The following is a 20541-nucleotide window of genomic DNA, read 5'->3' as shown; positions in this document are numbered from 1 at the left end:
AGAGAAATTAATTTGTTTGTAGCTTAAAGAATCAACTATTCTGCATTTGAAATTTTAACAAGATACGATCAAAAAACAAAGAATCTATTGTACAAGAATCCTTGGAGAATGAAGGGTAGCTACTATTTTCAATATTCTGGCATATACTCCCAATCAGTACATTTATAAACAATGAATCTTATTATTAAAAAAACAATTACACTTCTTCTTTCATCCCTAACATTATGATTTCAAATGAAGCTTCCTAATTATAAATAATGACAACAGAAGTGATGTTCAGCCTTGGTTTGAAAGTTGCAGACATATGTTTTAAGATGCAGATATTATATTTGATTTTGCTTTAGATGTTGCTGGTAGCATAAATTTGTTAGAACTGCCAAGACTCAAAATTGAAGTTAAAATGGTTCATCAGCAACCAAATCAAACAAAAAAGGATGGTTATATAACATTTCTTTCATATACTTACATAAGAGTTGATATTAAAGCTGCTATAGAATCATGGGGATTTTTGTTTTAGTTTCACCACCTTCGCTAATTTGGTCAGTGTCTTAGCGTAGCTACAAAAAGAGAAGAACATTTCATTCTATTTTAAATCATTAAGTGGGGTTTATGGAAGAGCTGTTTAAAATCCATGAGAGGAGGAAGAACCAACCCGTTAGTCTCTTAACACTTGCTTCCTAACTCTCATGGGCAGCAAAGTAACTAGTTTTGAATGATGTTTCGACATTAAAACATGCCTTAGCTATTTCAAGTTTCTAGCCTATACAGATTTTAGCTTCAACAATAAAGTTGAATAGCACAACTACTTGAAATTTCTTACCTATTTGGAGTTACTTTACGACATCTCTCGCTGATCTTTATAGGACTTAACTTTCTTGATACTGACTAGCATGTATTAAGGATAATCTTTAATAACAACAAAAGTTCTATTTACTATGGGAAATATCTTGAATACATAGGTCAATCAATATTTAACAAGGATAGCAGCTAATATATGACTCCAACATTTGAAATATTTCCAACACACCATGTTAAGGTTCAAAACATATTTATATCACCAAGGATAGCAAAATTTATGCAGAAAAAGTTTCAAAACTTTACCATGCACAAAAAACGTACCAGGCTTACATGAAGTTTGAGTGATTCGTGTAGCTCAAAGCAGACATTTCATCAAAAATATTATAGACTTGACATAATAACATCTATGTCCTATTGCTGATCTTAGAAAATCTAACCTCAAACAATCTAAAGGAATGCATGATTCTGAACTATATACAGTCAATTTCATGATGAGAGAACAAAAACCTCTTAACAAAGAAATAAATGAAACTTATGGCAATTTCTTAAGCTGCAAATTCAAATGACCTTTGGATAACAATGATTCATGAAGTAACCAATAATCAGAACAAGTTCAAAATAAATATCATAAACGTAAATTAACATATAGGTTCCAGTTAGATTTCATGCTCAAGGGACATAGCACCTCATCTACAAACTAGCATTAAGAACAAGGCTATATTAAACTCTCAACACAGACTTCTGGGGTGTTTTCAAAGTCAATACTCTTCGAAGTACCATCCCTACAATTGTTAAAAATATAGTCGCCTGCCCAATCCTCTTTAGGCTTGAGGAGCACTTGTTCATCTTTAAAAATATATATTGCCTTCATAAAGGCTGGTCTGTACGAAATAGTGCACAATTTAGTCCAAGACTCGTTATTTCCATATTCCTTCATTACCCAAACATCATCACCACAAAACACGGTCAAGCAATCCCTAAAACCACTCAAGTGCAAAGAATATCCATCTACCTTACCAACATTGGGCAACAAAACCTTTTGGTAAGAATCGTTCCTCATATCTAGAGAAAGAATAAAACATTGACTTTTCTCAGTATCTTTAGAAACCAGCCAATTAATCGTGCCGCTCACATATTGGCCAGATTTCTGAATAGGGACAACAACAAAAGGGAACATTGGAATTCTTTTCCATGAATTGGCACCCAAAGTATGAACCTTCACTTCATCTTCCTTAGCATAATTACCACTGATATATTTAAATGCGCGTAAAACAGACACAACCTTGTAATTATCATTAACAAGATCATATCCGAAGCCATACATCATAATTTCCCTTAACGGTAGTCGCTCTCTTGAATTTTCATCAGGGGGCAATTCCTTGAATTTTCTAATGGAAGGGTTCAACAGTCGAAACTGAACCAAAGCTGATCCTGCATAATAAACAGCAAGACAAAGAATGCCATTGCATGAGCATGAGCCAACGAAGAAAACAGAATGGTAAAGAGAATGTTTATCGGTGGTGATGACGTTGGTGAAGAGGGAGTCAAGTGGGTAAGACTTGAGGACGTATTTGTAAGAATAGGTTACACAGTGAAGGGTGTGTGTGGTTGAAAGACTAAGGTGCTTCTTATGAAATTTGGTATTAGAGATTAGAGAATTCCATGACTTGCAAGCGCATGGAAGTTGAAGTAGGAGCTTCACCGGTAACCTACTTAGGATTTCTTCAATGAGTTCAAAAGGAAGAGTGGGCAGCGGCAGTGCGTGAAGTGACGGTGATATTAGGGTTCCGGTTAATTGTCGCCTCTTCGCAAAGATTTGTGAATAGATAGTGTTGTTTTGCTTGTAGCCACCCTCACTACCTAGAGCCATTGGACTTATGTAACTAGCGCAGACACGATTGATGAGAAAGTATCATAAGTGGGGAGTTATATGTGTATATATGGGTACTTTGTATTTTAACATTTTTTTTGATTGATTTTATTTTAACTTAAAAGGGTGGTTGTTTCTTAATTTTTTGACACATCACAAAAAGTATATCATTTTGTGTCTTTTGCATCAACCTCCCCCCAACTTTTCTCTCTTAAAAACAAATTAAAACAAACTCATCCGATAAAATAAAATGCACTAACTTTAATCTTTTAGAGCGTAGTTGTTTCTTAGTTTTTTGACACGGTATATCCTTTTGTGTCTTTTGCATCAACCTTCCCCTAACTTTTCTCTCTTAAAAACAAATTAAAAATTAAAACAAACTCCTCCGATTAAATGCACTAACTTAATCTTTTAGAGCGTGGTTGTTTCTTAATTTTTTGACACATCATCAAAAGTATATCATTTTTTATCTTTTGCTTCAAACTCCCCCTAAATTTTCTCTCTTAAAAACAAATTAAAAAAAAACTCATCCGATAAAATGCACTAACTTAATCTTTAGAGCGTTGGTTGTTTCTTAATTTTTTGACACATCATCAAAAATATATCCTTTTGTGTCTTTTACTTCAACCTCCCCCTAACTTTTATCTCTTAAAAACAAATTAAAACAAACTCATCTGATAAAATGGACTAACTTAATCTTTTTCATAACCCCAATCAACATAAATTTCTCTTCAAAATATCTAAAGAGTTAAAAGCAATTTACAATCTATTACCTTTTTCTAATTACTAGCGAAAAGACGGGTACATAGTCTTTCTGTTCTTTTTATTGTGCTAAAGAATAAAAATCAAGAACGGTATTATTTTATGAAATTTTGATTTTGATTAAACATAAAATATAATTTTTTTAGGGAAAAACTAAAAATATAAATGTTTGTTGCTTTCAAGTTATAACAAACCAAACTAACCATGATTATATATTTCAATGACACCAACAATATAACAAAAAAATATAATCTATTTTTTTTTAAAGACATCAGCAACAATCTTTATTATAAAAAAATTGTTTAAGGATATAATTAGGATAATGAAAAAGTAAGTAAATATATATATATATATATATATACATATATACATATATACATACATATATATATATATATATATATATATATATATATATATATATATATATATTCATATTGTGTTTGTTACATTTTTTTTAATATTTAAATTTTTATTCTTATCTATTTGTTGCATGTGTTATTTGTATTGAAAATTGATGACATTTTTGGAAAGATAAAAAGACACCCCAAAAGAGCTTTTTTTTGGTTAAGTAGCCTAGTTGCTAGAGAAATTCACCTTTATGATGAATAAGTGGGGTGTCCGGGGTTCGAACCCCGGCCCCTGCACAAATTGTGCATTATCCCTTACCAAATGAGCTAGCTCATGGGGACGACAGCCCAAAAGAGTTGAAAGATGTTGTTTTCTTCATATATATTTTTTGAAAAGTTGTTTTCTTTATATATAATATAGATAAATTTTAATACATATATTTTACTTATCAATAAAATAATGTTTTCACTAACAAAACACTGAAATAATGTTTTCACTAAGAAAATAAAAAAGAAAAAACATTCAATTATAACTGATTGATAATCACATAATAACATAACTTCAAAAAAGTTACAAAGTATTTATTACAAGACATATACATACTTTTCAAAAATTACAAATTTTCAAGATTGTTTTTTTTTTTCTTCTAAAAATAATTTGCCTTTGTTGTTTCTTTATCTTATTTATTAGTCAAATGAAAAATTCTATTAAATAAAAAAATAGATAAAGAGACCGGCGGCATCAGACCTGCCTTAAGTACAACTCAAAACGGGGATACAACATAATAAATGAGATCAAGTAGATCGACCCTGATCTATTCTATTTGTTTTTTACTAATCACAGACGCAACCTAGCAAACCCGTATACGGGTGCGAAACCGAGTTACAAAAAAAATATGAAAAGCGAACATCTGCAAAGAACGATTAATGGATTGACTGTTATCAAAATCCAAGTATGAACAACTCCCTGGACAAATTAGCAAGCATAAAAGCTCTTTCGTGCTTGAAGAACTAGAGTGTAGGCATAGAGGACACCTTGAAACCTGCAGATCTCAAAATATTTGGAAACAACAGAGATTCAAAGAAGTCATGTCACCATGCCATATTATAAAATAATATTTTTTATTGGTCTACATTATTAATTATTATATCTTTTGGCTATAAAAAATACCGAAAAAATGGTAAATGAGTCGCTTAATAATATAGTTGTACAATTCATATACATGACTCATAACGACATATTTTTATCAATAATGAAATCTTTATCATGGCCAAACCACTCTTTAAAAAAAATCATAGAAAAATTACGCTAACCTCTCCTGAGGTCTTTTTACATGACACAGTACACCCGCTCTATTTTTTAACTAAATACTAATCTCTCTTACTTTTTTTTTTTATCAAACTGACAAGCACTTCCCTTATAATATAACACAATTTAAACTTTGTTAATTCCATTTTTTTGAGAAATTAAATTCATCGTACGATTATGAACTCGCTTAATTTTCGACTATTTTTTCTTTCCATTTTTCACTCAGGTGATTTTTCTCAACTTATTGTTCCTCAGTCAAAGTGGTTTAATTATTAAACTCTAATGTAATAAAACGGAAATATCGAAGATTATTTCCTTTTCTTTGATCAAACACAATGTTCATCCACCAAAATTTTATCATTTCTATATTCTCTTGTGATCTCTTTTATAATTGTCGATGTTTGATTCTATTTGGTGGTAAAAATAAATGTTATCGTTTTACCATTGGGAGAAAAAACCCCAATTACCTTAATTGTGAAACGAGAAAACAAATTCAAATAAAACAAAATAACATAAATTAAATTGTATATTTACAAAGTTATTGAAATGGATAAAATGAGGGGAGATTGATGTGTTTGAAAAATTAGAAGGGATGATTATTTTATTTAAGAAAATCTTAAAGGAAATCAATGTAATTTGCCCTTTTATCATTAGCTTCGACTTTATCATTAGTTTGTTTTTCATCTTATTTTCTCAATTCATATAGTATTGCAATGCGCTTTGATGCGTAGCCCCCTGCTTTGAATTAGCCCGTGCACGGTCCCGTATGTAAGACCCTTAATTTTAGAAAACAATAAATGTTAATAATATAATATTATGCTACCTCGTTTATTTTAGTTTATGATCAAATAAAAATAAATAATACCTTCGACGATCAATTTTTATCGCTACTCGAATATTTTGTAGTTTTTGTCACGATAGCGACTCATGATAAATTTTTCAGAAAATTTCTCGAGAATTTAATTTTCAGTCTGCTCAAACAAAACAGAAATTTGACCGCTCTTAATTTTTAAAACAAACTTCGTTTTGTACGAATTTTTTTGTAAAGACTCATAAAATTATTTATGATAGATTTATGCTATAAAAATATTTTTTCCATCGAAAATTTTCTCTCATAAGAACCAATTGTAACTAATAAAGTCTAATGATGATGATTTGCTTTGCTGAGATAGAAAATATCTACTCTAAACTCTTATCCTCTTATCTCTCCACGGCACATCTCCATTGTCTAAATTTATTTATTTTTACTCATGTTATTTATGTTATTTATTTATTTATTTTAGGAGGCACTTATGCTTATATATATCCAAACCAATTACTTCATCCCATCATCTCACTTTTCTTCTCTCTCTCACGTTACACACTTCTCTCTAGTTCATCTCTCTAGTTATTCTCTCTTCATTCTTCTTCCTTTCTTTTCTCTTCTTTATTCTTCTTTTGTGATTTCTTTCTAGTTTCTATCTATGTTCTTCCTCCTCTCTTCTTTATTTCCTCTTCTACAAAATTTGTGCACATCTATATACACCATAAGAGACATAACCAAGCTAAAAGCTTAAGGTTAGTTTGGTCATACATGTACTTTTCCATATATTTTCCTTTGCTCTTTCCCTTTCAATTTTCTACCGAAGCACCTTTCCTACTTACAACTTACTATCAATATTAAGCCTTGATCAGTTAAATGATTTGAGGATTTAAGTTCATGAGTTATGCAAATAACTATAATATTTTGTTTAATTCCCAACTTCCATACAATTTTATGTTCATGTCCACCTGAGAATTATGGGTCATTCTTGCCTTAAATATACAAACATAGAAGAACAAATGAATAGTTTTCTTTAAAAACTATATTTCATTCACAACGCATGAAATGAGATGGTATGTCCTTTTATTTATAAACAAAGTAACACAAGCAAAATAAATAAGCTTACTCACTTAGAAACTAAGAGGCGGTTCACAAATTTTTCATAAAATCTAATCTTACTAGCTAACCAAATACTTTGATGGCTGAACTTCTTAATATCCAAGTAAAAGGTGTTGTTATCTCATAAATATAATAATAAGTGCTACTAGCTATATGAAGTAGGCCATACAATTATACACCCATCAGGGAGAAGAAAATTTCATTATCATACGTTTTACCTTGATTCAAAGCCTTGTGGTTTGTAACTTGTTTAATATTAGTCTCTTGGAATTTCTAAAACTGATCTTTGATATTTAGTGACTTAATTAAGCATATGCCTCAACTTGCTTCTCAAAACTTCTAGTGTTAACTTGACTTAATTTCTAACAATTGTAGTTTTCTCATCTAAAGCTATATATACTAGTATGATGATAAAAATTACTTGTCCTGTTTAATTATGTTAAAACCCATTAGATTATTTTCGCAATTATTGTTAAGTTTTGCCTTACTCTCTTGTTTCCACCTCCATTTATTTTGATATTTCTTTGGCTTTTAATTTTTACTCTCACCGTTTATTTCATCTAAAGTGGTGCGATGCTATAAGAAAATTCTGTAACTATCTTATTTAATTTTTCATTTGATGATCTAATCTAGTATCATCACAAGAACTATTTATAAGAAAACAAATATATTCTTGTTTAGTAAAATAAAGTTGATTAGTACGGTTGTATTGTTATAAAAATAAAGCAGTATTAAATATTAAACTTATCTCACCTTTGTTCTTTCCATTACTCCGTTGTTTTTATTTAATTGTGAAGTTTATTTCACCTCCACCTATATATACATATGGACATATTGAACTTTTGATTTTCCAATCACTAACAAAGGATAATTATATGTTTTGTATAAAAAAAAATGCTAAATTAATTTAGTAATTGTATGGACGTTAGAAAATAAACTTATTTTTAGGTGTGAAAATATACTATGAAGTATGATTAAATTTTTACTACTTTTAGTCTAAAATCAATTATTTAGTTAGGCTTTGTTTGCGAGTTTGGAGGGGAGGGGAAGGAAAGGCTTCGAGGGGTGGAAAATATGAGGGAAAATGAAGAAATCTTTCAAAAAAATTAAAAGAGTAGGTTTTTAGAGAATGATAAATTAATGCATATGATTACTATATTTTTTATTTTAAAAATAATACCACAACATAGATTAAATTTGAAGAATTCATATAAACCCTCCAAAACCCCCCAAAACCCTCCTTCAATACAATTTTTTAGTTCCCCCAAATGAGGAGGGTTTAGTATTATGAAGAAAAGTTCACCCCCAAAACCCTCCCCTCCCATTTTCCTCTATTTATTCCACTTGCTCATTCCTTTTTTCCCAAGCCTTCCCTTCCCTTCCCCTCCAAACTCGCAAACAAAGCCTTAGTAACCTAAAAATGATAGTTAGACCACTTTTCTTAATCAAAGGTTATTTTGAAGTGTTGTTTTATTTTTGAAACAAGAAAACTTCTAAAAGTGTTAACTTTGATCTAAAAATATTAATTATAGATCTCGGCCTTGTTCTTAGCCTTCAAAATTTTGGCTTCCTTGCGTATAAAACTGTCAAGTTGTATTTGTCCTACTCTCTCAAGTTTGATCATCTCTCTATACTCCTTTACGGCCTGTTTGGTGCGCAGGATAAGAAGACAGGATATGATAACACTATCATATCCTACTTAAATCCGTTGTTTGGTGCATCGGTAGGAAAGGATAAAATAAACCTATTGCTTATCATATCCTATCCACTCTTTGTTATTTTTATCCTTAGTTTTTGGTGGGTTAGCAACATGATAGGGGAAAGATTCACACGCGTATTTTCTATTCATCAAAGAACCTCCTTCGACTCCCACTCTCTCCTATTTTTACCTTCTACGTTTTCAGGTTTTTTCTTGCTGTGCGTTTTCATTTTCTTCCTCTTCCTGTTCCCAAATCCCAATCGATTTCAATTTGTTTGTATTTCTTGTGCTTCTTAATTTTTGTTTCCAATTGATTCAATTAATCTCAATCGATTCAATTAGTTTTATTCCTCTTCTTGATTTCAATTGATTCCAATCAATTAATTCCGATTGATTCGTCTTCTTCCTCTTCAATTATTTTCTTGCTTATTTTCTATCAAGCCCATTCTATGATTTGATTTATTTGAATGTTACAGATAAATATCTGTATTGGTTAAAAATTAATTTTTTATTTTTAAAAAATATATGTATTTGTTTCACAAGAATGATTGTCATTTAAATATAATATATTGTATTTTTTTTACAAATATATATTGTAGTTTTTATCAAGTCAATAACAAATGTGCACCAAACACGTGATATGATAAAATAATGTTATCTCTTTCTTATCATGTATATACCAAACGTAAGATATGATAATGTTTATCATGTTATTATCCTATCATATCCTTATCCAACTTCTAATCATATCATGTATCTATCCTATCATGCGCACCAAACGGCCCCTTAGTGTTTCTTTTTCCCTTCTCTTAAGTGTCGGTGTCATGAACTTTGAGAGACAAGTGAGGTTTGAGTGAGAGTAAAATGAGATTGTGAGAGTTTGAGAAATGAGTAAGAGGAGAAATAAAAATCTTTACTTGGAGGGAATTTGATGACTAAAAGAAAATTAAAGAGAGAAAGATATATTCGTTTGGATGAAAAGCTATTCGAGGTAAGGGCACCTATCCATTTTTATATATATAAATATGATAATTAATTATGTATAATTGCTCCGTATTTTCATACATGATTTATGATGCTTAATTTTCAAGGTGAATAAATGATTATATATGTGCAGTCTTTAATGCATGAGATGAATTGTTTACATATGCTTTTGAGATATGTAAGTTGTTGCATTAGCATATAAGGGGAATCGTATGCTCGTGCATTTCATAGTGAACGTGGCCACCAGAGAGGAGTCACGAGGTGCACACCGGAGAGGTGGCATGGGGTGCGTTTTTAAACCACCTTATCCTGTAGCGGATCATTGAGTCTGATAGATTAGTAGATACTCATCTCCTTAGTGGCGCGGCCACAACCCTCTGCGGAGCGGTATTAATTCCGGAATCATATGCATCGACATATAGGCATTTGCATTAGGAATCGAGTCTTAATTGTCTTTATTATGAGCATTATTTCTCTACTTGTTTTCGTACGTGGATTAGAATGAGATCTCTAATTCACGTATAATGTTTACTCCGTTTATGCTTCTTGCTCTGCTCCTGTATATTTGTTATTTTCGGATTGGTGACCCTTTCAGTGGATATGTGGGCTATATGCCATAGATTATGACGGCACCATGGGATCCCGAGACGCTTCCATCGGAGGCGGCAAAGTTCAACTTCCCTGAGAACTGGACTACTATGTCTTGGGGATTTGACCCGGCCTCATGACAGGTCACATCTACGGGTAACGTACTCGCGGCCAACCATATAGTTAGTAGGGAGCCATGTTTTTTTTATTGTCATTAGAGGGTCTAGTACCCAACTTTCTTTGTGTTAGAGTGAAAGATCAGCTTAGTAGTCTTTTAATTTTTGGATAGTACTTTTGATAGGAAATCCACCCTCTGCGTAGGGATGTAATCGTGTTTATATAAATTGATCAGTCGTCATACAAAGCGCTATATAACTCTGACGTTCATTTTCAAAAGGAATCTTTAATTTATTTTGTTAATAAAAGTCTATGACTTGAGTTTAAAAAGGTTTTATTTATTCTTTCGTTAAAAAAAAAAAAAAAACATACACAATTTTTTGGTGCTGAAAAACGGGGCGTTACACCGTACTTAGCATGAGTTTGTTGCTAATTCACCTTAAAGGTGAATATATAGGGTGTCTAGGGTTTGAACCCCGGCCCCTGCACATATTATACATTCTCAATCAAAATTTTGAGGTCAATACAAATTATTAAGAAAGCCCAAAACATGGTTCAGAATACAAAAAAACATTTCAAAAGTCAATAAAATTTGACAGTTTCTGCTATAATCCACTATAAGTGGTCTTTAACAACCCTTTGTTAGACAAGTAATTTGTGAGGTTTTCAATCTCATACATTTCATCAAACACAGAGTACAACCTAGATACAAACTAAAAATAATACTACAAATAAAGAAGAAGAAAAACAAAAAGGGACTTGTAAAGGGAAGAGTTAGAGGTTGAGGGATGACTGCCGCAATCATCCCAACCACACTCCTTAAGCACACCGAAATTCCTTTGTGTATGCCTTCATCATCGAAAAGAATGTGCTGTTGATCATTCTCTTCATTGACATCACTTTTAGCAGCCTGCGACAACGATGAGGAGGCCATGAGAAACAATGGATCAAGGACTTGAAACCAACAGGTACCCGCGATGAGAGCACAACTAAACAGAGAAAAAGAAATGCTTTACAGCACTGACCTGACAAAGCAAAACCCTCTTACGAGTCCATGTCACGCAAGCGAAAATGTGATAGCTAATGCAAGGATCCGAATAACATCCAAGAGTTTTTATGCGTAATTAGTTAGTTTTTGCGTTTAATTGAGATATGAAGGAGTACATTCAAGTTAGCATATTAATAGATGCATTATAATTAGTAGGGCAACCACAAACGACAGACCCTAATTGGATCTATATGTTTGGAAATTGGAGAGAAATTAATTTTGATTGTAGATTAAAGAATCAACTATACTGCATTTGGAATTTTACAAGCATCCTTGGAGCATGAAGGATAGCTACTATTTTCAATATTCAGATGGTAAATTAAAATCCTGGCATATACCAATATGTTGTTCAGCCTTGGAATGAAAAATGCAATTATGAAGAGTCTAGAAGAGGTTGGCAGCTGTTAGTAATCATCAATCAGCACAACATATAGTTGATTTTGCTTTACATATTGGTGGTCGCATAAATTTGTTAGAACACCAGATTTGTTAGAACTAAATTTGCCAAGACTCAAAATTGAAGTCAAAACTTAAAAATGGTTAGTCGGGAACCAAATCAAACAAAAAAAGGATGGTTATAACCAGCATGCATATTAGAGTTGATATTGAAGGTGTTATCATGGGAGTTTTTGTTTTACCTTTACTACGTTCGCTATTTTGGTCAGTGTCTTAGCATGGCGCTTGTGACCAGCATGCGTATCTACAAATAGAAAAGTACATTTCACTCTCTTTTAAAACATTAAGTGTTGTTTATGGAAGAGCTATTTGAAAACCATACGAGAAGGAAGAATCAACCAGTTAGTGTAGTTAGTGTCTGCTAAGGAATGAGATAACTATTTTTCTTTGGCGGTGCTTACTTATCCAGAAAATTGTGAATATGAATTAGGAAGAATATGAGGCCGTGGCCTTTTAGGAGACTTGAGAGCTGACTGGAGCAAGGTGGAAGGCAGTGGTGCAAGTTTTCTGACAAGGGAAATGTACCAACATACACTTCTGAGCATAACAAATGCGTACCTTGATTTTGGGGTTAGAGATTCTCTTATATAGTTGAGTCGTCAAAGTGATCTGGCTAGGCATGGAAAGGGATGTAGTATACCTTTGTTAAGATATTAATGTTAAAAAATTATACAAATCATACAAAAGCCAAGTATCAGGTTATGGAATTGTGAATTCATTCATTTAATTTTATCATCATCTGCATTGTTAATTTCTCTTTGTAAAAGAGATAGGGATGTAGTAAACAAATGAAATATTGATGAAATGTTGTAAGTTGACATCAAGAAGGGGACTCTCAAATGGAATATAAATGACACTTCTTTTTTCTTAGATTAATTTGAGGAATGGGAATCAAGCAATCATAAATCCAATGGTTATTATATCTTATATTTGAAGCAAGAATAGTGAAACTTCCTAGAATAATATCTAATTATATATGAATGGTACAGCAAAATAGGGCTGCATACATTTCCAAGTAAATCCCACTGTTTAAGCTAGCAAGCTCTTGACAGGAAATAGAAGATTGGATAGTCACTAACTCCGGTATGGTTCACTCGAGCATTGTTAACGCTACACTACAATGTTATAACACTTCTATTTGGCAGGACTTTATACTAAATAACATATCAACACTATTTAAGATGGAGGCTTCAGATAAAGTCATAGAAGAAGGCATGCGTTTAAAGAAATATAGACATAAGTGCCACTAGCCCACCACGAAAATTATCTTCTTTGTTTCTAAAATTCTAATTCCTTTGGAAGTGCTTTTGATGGAATTGGATGAAACTGTTGTAACGTTTAAGTTTTTGATTCAGATATTATTTTTCTTTTAAACATTGAATTAGAGATACCACAACCATTAACAACTTGTTAAGAGCACGGAGGGAATATTCTCGTTTTACCAGCAGAAAATTGATAACTTTGATTTTTCACTTCTAATAGAAGCTCTGGTACTTTGCAGAAAATAGAAATCGCATGGTCTTGGACAGTATTAAAAAATCCTACTGGGATACGAATCTTGAAACATCAACATCGCAACATAAGACATTACAACTATTGTACAACGGAAACCTTATTGTAAATGAAAAAAACTACAAGAAGGAAGAGTGAAGATTTTTTTGGCAGAGTTCCTCTAATCCAACAAACATATTTCTTCCAAGCATGAAAATGGATGAAAGTTTAGTATTAACTTCATGGAGAAGTTATGAAGATAACCTGAAGCAAAGAACAAGATCAAGGAAAGAATCAATATGTTATACGAAAAAGATGCATTAGGTGGTGGAAAATAGTGTATCAGTAAAATTTGTCGAAACTGGTGAAAATGCCCTCAGCAATATCTAACTGGCTGTAAAATTTCACCATAAGAATATCCCCAACCAACACTGTTCCCTTTCATCCACTCATCTTATTTTTCTTCTCTCAAATCTGTTTTTTACTTTGCATTTGAAATTTTTAACAGTTGTTACTCATCTTATTTATAGAATTTTAACTCTCCTTGGAACCATTTTTTGTAACAAAATTTTGTTTAAATTTGAAGATAACAAGAAACAAACTTTGTTTTAAAAAAACAAATTTTAGTTTTCCAAAAAGATAGCATTAATTAGTTTTATTGAAAAAGATAAGAATAATTGACAAATCGTACCCTTAAAATACAAAAAAAAAGAGTTAAATAGGAACGAAAAATTAACCCTAAAAAATACTTCAAAAGAAACTGAGGGAGTAGTTATTATGAAAGCCAAAAACATGCTTCAGGATACAATTTTTTTTTTTCAAAAGTCAAAAAATTTGACAATTTCTGCTCTAATCGACTAACATGACCAATCTAACCATTTGTTGACAAATAATTTGCGAGGTTTGCATTCTCATACATTTGATCAAACACAGAGTACAATCTAGATACAAATTAAAAATAATACTACAAAATAAGAAGAAGAAAAACATAATAGTAAAACCATAAAAACACCAACAAGGAAATTAAATCTCAAACCATAAATTGACGGAGGGACCAAAATACAAGATGTCATGGTGACTTTAGAGGGGTCGCTTGGAATGAGAGGATGAAGTTTTGAGAAAGATTGGTGAAGAGGAAAAGAGAGATTGGCGTGGGAGAAGAGAAGAGAGAAGGAGGAGAATTGTTTTCCCAACTTAGAGAGAGAAAGAGAAATGGAAATAAGATATTTTTGGGTTAAAACCAATTAAATATCCTTTCCACGTGAAATTACCATATTGCCCTTGCCTCAAGCGTGTTTAAAACGACTCTGATACTTTTCTCGTAAAAAGTTGACATATCATAAAATATTTTCCATTAACCTACTTTTCCATGAATTTAATTCCTTCGGCACGATCGACTGGTAATATACCGATACTGACATGCGGGATATTACACAACATATAGTTGATTTTTGCATAAATGTGTTAGAACATTGTGTTTTAACATTTCATTTAAATCATTAAGTGTTGTTTATGGAAGAGCTATTTGAAAACCATACGAGAAGGAAGCTAATTAGTGTCTGCTAAGGAATGAGAAAACTATTTTTCTTTGGCGATGCTTACTCATCTGGAAAATTGTGGATATCAATTAGGAAGAATATGAGTCCGGGGCATTTTAGGAGACTCGAGAGCCGACTGCTCAGGTTTATTACTAATCTTTTTTTAGAGGATTTAAAGTCAAATCTTTAACATTATTTTTTGCTCACATTTGTAACTAATCTCTTTTTAGAGGATTTAAAGTTTAATCTTTACCATTTTTTTCCACGTTTGTTACAATTGATCAAAAGCTAAGGAAGAGTGACTTATATTAATAAAATAATATGAAAATATTGGTTTTTTTGGAATGGATATGAAAATATTTGGCAATCTTTGTCGGTTGCATTGAGGGGAACAACACAAATGTACAACATAAAATCGGCTGATAAAAAAGTAACATGAGTTTTTGTTTTGTGCTAGTTTTTTGTGAGTTTGATATGTGGTTAACGGTGGTAAAAGAGGGTTAACGGGGACGATTAGTGACATGTATTAGTAATCCACGTGTTATTTTATAATTGGCTAACAATAAGAACAGTTCATAAGAAATTGTGGGTAAGTTTTCACCTTAAATTAAATTTATTATTATCTATTTGTTACATCTGTTATTTATATTTATAATAAAAAATAAAAATTAAGGGTATTTTTGGAAAGAAATTTCAACCCAAAAGTGTGCTGAAAGAAGTAGTTTTCTTTATATATAGTATAGATGTAAACATTTTGTTTTAATTCCTAAAAAAAATTTCGTTAACTTTTAGTCCTCAAAAGTTTTTTATCTTCATTTTTTGTCCTTCATTTAAAATAAACTCATATGTAAAATTCATATTTTTAGAATAAAGTTTTGCAGATAAAATTATAATAAAGTTTTGCAGATAAAATTATAATATTATAAGAATGGCTTAAAAATTCATATTTAATTTATGTTCTGTTAAAATATTCAAAAAAATTGAGAGATTTTTACAATATTCTACACATTTCTGCACAATTTCATTAAAAAAAATACAAAAATTTAGTTAAAAATAGGGACCGAAAGTATTGATTATAAATTTTATAGGGACTAAAAGTTGATTTTTTTTAGAGGGACTAAAATGAAAATTTGATATATTTATAGGAACAAAAAACATAATTAACCCATTTATCAAATACTATATAAATTCTTGGGTTAAATATGTTGATCTCTTTAAGTATACCAACTTTTCATTTTATCTCTCTAAATTTTTTGTTAGATTTTAGTTTCTTAAAAAAAAAAAAAATCGTCACCACTTTTAGTCTCTATTTTTTGGTCAACTCATTTATCATACATTTTAATGAAAATTTGTCGAAATGGTAGATTATGATGACAATATCTCCGAAAAAATATGAATTAAATATATGTTTTTTTATTCATATTTAATTCTTGTTTTTCTAAAAATTTCTAATTTTTTTTGGGATGAATGTCATAATATTATACACATTAATGGAAAAATTCATTAAAAAAAAATATGAAAGTTAGACATGATATGACTAAAAACTAGGGACTAAAAATAGTGATGAACTTTTTTGAGAGACCAAAAGCCGAACAAATTTTTTAGAGGAATTAAAACGAAAAAATTGGTATATTTATATAGATCAAAAACATATTTAACCCTAAATTCTTTGAAGTTTGATCGAGTACTTATATACTGTAAACATAATTTGTATAACGTTTAAATTTATTTTAAAATAAATTAATATAAAAATTTGATATAATATTAAATAATTGAATGACAAGTATATACTCATCCAAACTTCATAGATATCATTATGTTTACATTTATAGTCTTAGTATCGAGTTTCTTTTTGAATTATAATTTTTGCCCCTTCCTTGCAAAAAATAAAAATAAGAGACAAAAATGTAATTCTTTGCTAAAAGCTTTGCTTTCTTATTGATAATTAATTTTTTTATGAAGATAAATACTTATTATATGGAAAATAGTATATGAGTAAAGTATTCTAAGAACATAAATTGTCTTTGCCTTACCTCCTCTTCATGAAAATTTAAAGTGTATGAGTCCAACAAAGAATTTCCTCTTTATTTGTTGAAGAATTTATACTTCAGATATGACTTGAGGAAATTCATGAAGCTATATCACGTTAAACCAGCCAAAAAGGATTTCTTTCATTTTTAAGAAAACTCAACACAGCAATTTCTTTTAAACTGTTCATTATATATATATATATATATATATATATAGGAATCACCAAATCAAAATTGTTCAAGTTCCATTATAGCATTGATATAGTTTACAATTATAAAAGCAATACCATAAGAAATTATGTCTACCTTGCAATCATATGACTATGAAGATGTGCATCCAAAAATTGAAAAAAAGAATACTCCTGACTCACACCTTCTGATTGTTCAAATTCCTGATGGTAATTTGTTTGGTTTAACATTATATTATCCACTTCTATTCATATGTTCTTGTGTTTATTTATTTTTTGGTTGAATAAATTCTATTATCAAGTTTCTTTCTTTTTCCTTTGTTTATAAAAGTTCTTATGTTTCTTTAATATTTTCAATCAAAAAATTAAAATGAAAAATTCCATTGATACCTTCCATTGCTTATCAGAATTTTTTATTCAAAGACTTTTACCTATTCAACTTTAAATGACACAAAATCTTAAATTTAGAAGTAAACTTATGTTCAATATTGCACAATTTACTTGATGTTGAAATTTGTAATTAATTGTTTGTGTTTTTAAAGCACTTTTATAATTCAATATCACTTTTGATGTTTTACCAACGTTTTAAAAACCAAACTAGCTATCAAACCGGCGATACCTATAACTCTGACGTAAGTTCAACGGCCTTATACCATTCGAACAAGAGCAAAACCAGAATCCAACCGTAGTAAAAAACGATACGAGGTTCAACCGGTTGGACAGTTCGGTTCGGTTTTTGAAAACGCTAGTTTTTACCAACAAATGTTAGGCTTTTATAGTAGTTTTTTTTCTTAAAAAAAAAACTTAAATAGTAGTAATATTTAACAGGGTTTAATCTCTTAATAATTTTGCAAATTATTTAATGCACCCTACAGGGTTTGCACGAAGGGATATTGGTGCTCAAGTTGAGTATGATTTTGGAAGGGTGAGAGTTTTTGGTGAAAGATCAAAAGGATCAAATAAATTGGAACGTTTCAATGTAAAGTATCAAGTTCCATCACATTGTGATATTCGCCATATTAAAGGTAAGAATGATGGAAAATTTTTCACTATTACAATGCCAAATATTCCAGGTAGAGAACCCCAACCAGAAGAAGAAGAAGAAGAATATGAAGAAGAAGAAGAAGAATATGAAGAAGAAGAAGAAGAAGAATATGAAGAAGAAGAAGAAGAAGAAGAAGAAGAAGAAGAAGAAGAAGAAGAAGAAGAAGAAGAAGAAGAAGAAGAACCAACCGAAGAAAATAATAATAAAGCTGACGAGGTAAATGATCAAAAGGATCAACAAAACACTTCTGATCAAGATCCTAAATCAAATGTTGAAAGTAAAGAAGATGCTACCCCACAAGATGCTAAAAAAGTGACTATGCCTCAAAAGGTTCAAGAAGAAAATTCTCAAAATGATCAAGTTGCAAAAGTTGATAGTAAAGGAGAGCCTTATCATGAGACTTCAACCTCAGAAGAAGCTAAACAAGAGTCTATACCTCAAAAGTTCCAACAAGAAATTTCTCAAAAAGAGTCTTTACCTCAAAAGGGCCAAGAAGAAATTTCACAAAAAGAGACTTTACCTCAAAAGGTTGAAGAAGAAATTTCTCAAAAATCTCAAGTTACAAAAGTTGAGAGTAAGGAAAATGCTCATCAAGAGACTTCAACTCAATCAGATGGCACACATGAGTCTAAGCCTCAAAAGGGTCAAGATCAAGGAATTCAAAATAAACCTACAGATACAAAAGATGCAAAACTTCAAACAGAAGAAAGTGTAAAAGATGAGAATAAGGAAAAGCAAATGGTTGTAAAGGAAGAAACTAAGGATCATCTTAAGAAAGCTATAGAATCAGAAAAGCCACATGTGGTGGATGATTCTTCCCCTACACTTGAAAGGAAAACCAAGGACGAAAGCAAAGGATCTGGCACAGTTGAAACTTCTGATCAAGATCCTAAATCAAATGTTGAAAGTAAAGAAGATGCTACCCCACATGATGCTAAAAAAGTGACTATGCCTCAGAAGGTTCAAGAAGAAAATTCTCAAAATGATCAAGTTGCAAAAGTTGATAGTAACGGAGAGCCTTATCATGAGACTTCAACCTCAGAAGAAGCTAAACAAGAGTCTATACCTCAAAAGTTCCAACAAGAAATTTCTCAAAAAGAGTCTTTACCTCAAAAGGGCCAAGAAGAAATTTCACAAAAAGAGACTTTACCTCAAAAGGTTGAAGAAGAAATTTCTCAAAAATCTCTAGTTACAAAAGTTGAGAGTAAGGAAAATGCTCATCAAGAGACTTCAACTCAATCAGAAGGCACACATGAGTCTAAGCCTCAAAAGGGTCAAGATCAAGGGATTCAAAATAAACCTACAGATACAAAAGATGCAAAACTTCAAACAGAAGAAAGTGTAAAAGATGAGAATAAGGAAAAGCAAATGGTTGTAAAGGAAGAAACTAAGGATCATCTTAAGAAAGCTATAGAATCAGTAATGCCACATGTGGTAGATGATTCTTCCCCTACACTTGAAAGGAAAACCAAGGACGAAAGCAAAGGATCTGCCACAGTTGAAACTTCTCCTCCAAAGAAAACATACAAAGAGAAGGGAAAGGAAATGATCAATGAAAAATTTGGTGATCATGATGAGAAAAAGATTCTTGAATCAGCAAAGACAAGAATCAAAGACATGGCTTTATCCACTACTCAAGCTGTAACTAATTATGCAAAGAGGTTCAGTGAAGAAGATAAACTAAAGCTAATATACACCGGTGCAACAATTCTTGTGGTTGCACTTGGTGTTTATGCTTCCTACAAGTATCGTTCCTCGCGTAGAGCATAGGAAAATGACATGATCTATTTCAATTGACATGGTTCATTTCAAAAGATATTGTAGAACAAGCATGCCAGACTCTAATGTTGAATCATGATCAAGTTGAAATGTTTCTGAGATTTGATTTACTACCCTATAGTATCATACTGTACAAATAAAAGTAATTTGTCTTGAGCAAAAAGTACATTTGACAATAAATCAAAAATTACATTGTGAATTTACATTTTCTTGTGCAAATATCCTTCTAAAAGTAATCATTAAATATCCTTCAAAAAGGAAGAATCATTAAATAATCAGCTTCAGTAATCTTTTTTATAAGATCAGCTACTTCCTCTTGCATGTTTGAACCACAATATTCTTGACATTTTGTCTTGACACAAAACCTATATTAATTTTTTGTTGCTGCAAGGCTTAGTTTTTTTTTCTAGTTTTGTCAATCTTGGATAGTAGAAAATGGCATTTTGCTCAAATTCCGCTACACTACAACATTATAGCGGCTATTTGACAACACTTTGTATTAAATCAAGTATTAAAACAACTACAGTTTGTTCAAATTCTGCTACGCTGTACTATAGCAGCTACTTGA

General features: G+C 31.0%; 1 protein-coding gene, 1 long non-coding RNA gene and 1 pseudogene across 2 annotated transcripts; 2 read left to right on the top strand and 1 right to left on the bottom strand.

Annotated features, from left to right (window-relative positions):
- Positions 1-1381: 1381 nt before the first annotated feature.
- Positions 1382-2668, bottom strand: LOC146935124 (F-box/kelch-repeat protein At3g23880-like; annotated as a pseudogene).
- Positions 2669-8433: 5765 nt separating this feature from the next.
- Positions 8434-10677, top strand: LOC146935123 (uncharacterized). The gene is made up of 2 exons (XR_015030132.1): positions 8434-9700; positions 10289-10677. It is a non-coding gene; the product is annotated as an uncharacterized LOC146935123 (long non-coding RNA).
- Positions 10678-17201: 6524 nt separating this feature from the next.
- LOC146935122 (uncharacterized) lies at positions 17202-20176 on the top strand. The gene is made up of 2 exons (XM_085750282.1): positions 17202-17359; positions 18025-20176. The coding sequence occupies exons 1-2, from the start codon at positions 17260-17262 to the stop codon at positions 19962-19964; spliced, it is 2040 nt and encodes a 679-aa protein (XP_085606408.1). The 5' UTR covers positions 17202-17259; the 3' UTR covers positions 19965-20176.
- The last annotated feature ends 365 nt before the right edge of the window (positions 20177-20541 follow it).

This window comes from Medicago sativa, chromosome 3 (assembly GCF_051527215.1).
Source record: "Medicago sativa cultivar Bolivia chromosome 3, Bolivia_mono, whole genome shotgun sequence".
In the NCBI taxonomy this organism is placed as follows: domain Eukaryota; kingdom Viridiplantae; phylum Streptophyta; class Magnoliopsida; order Fabales; family Fabaceae; genus Medicago; species Medicago sativa.
Note: the sequence above shows the minus strand (reverse complement) of the source record. Positions and strands in the feature narration are given on the sequence as shown.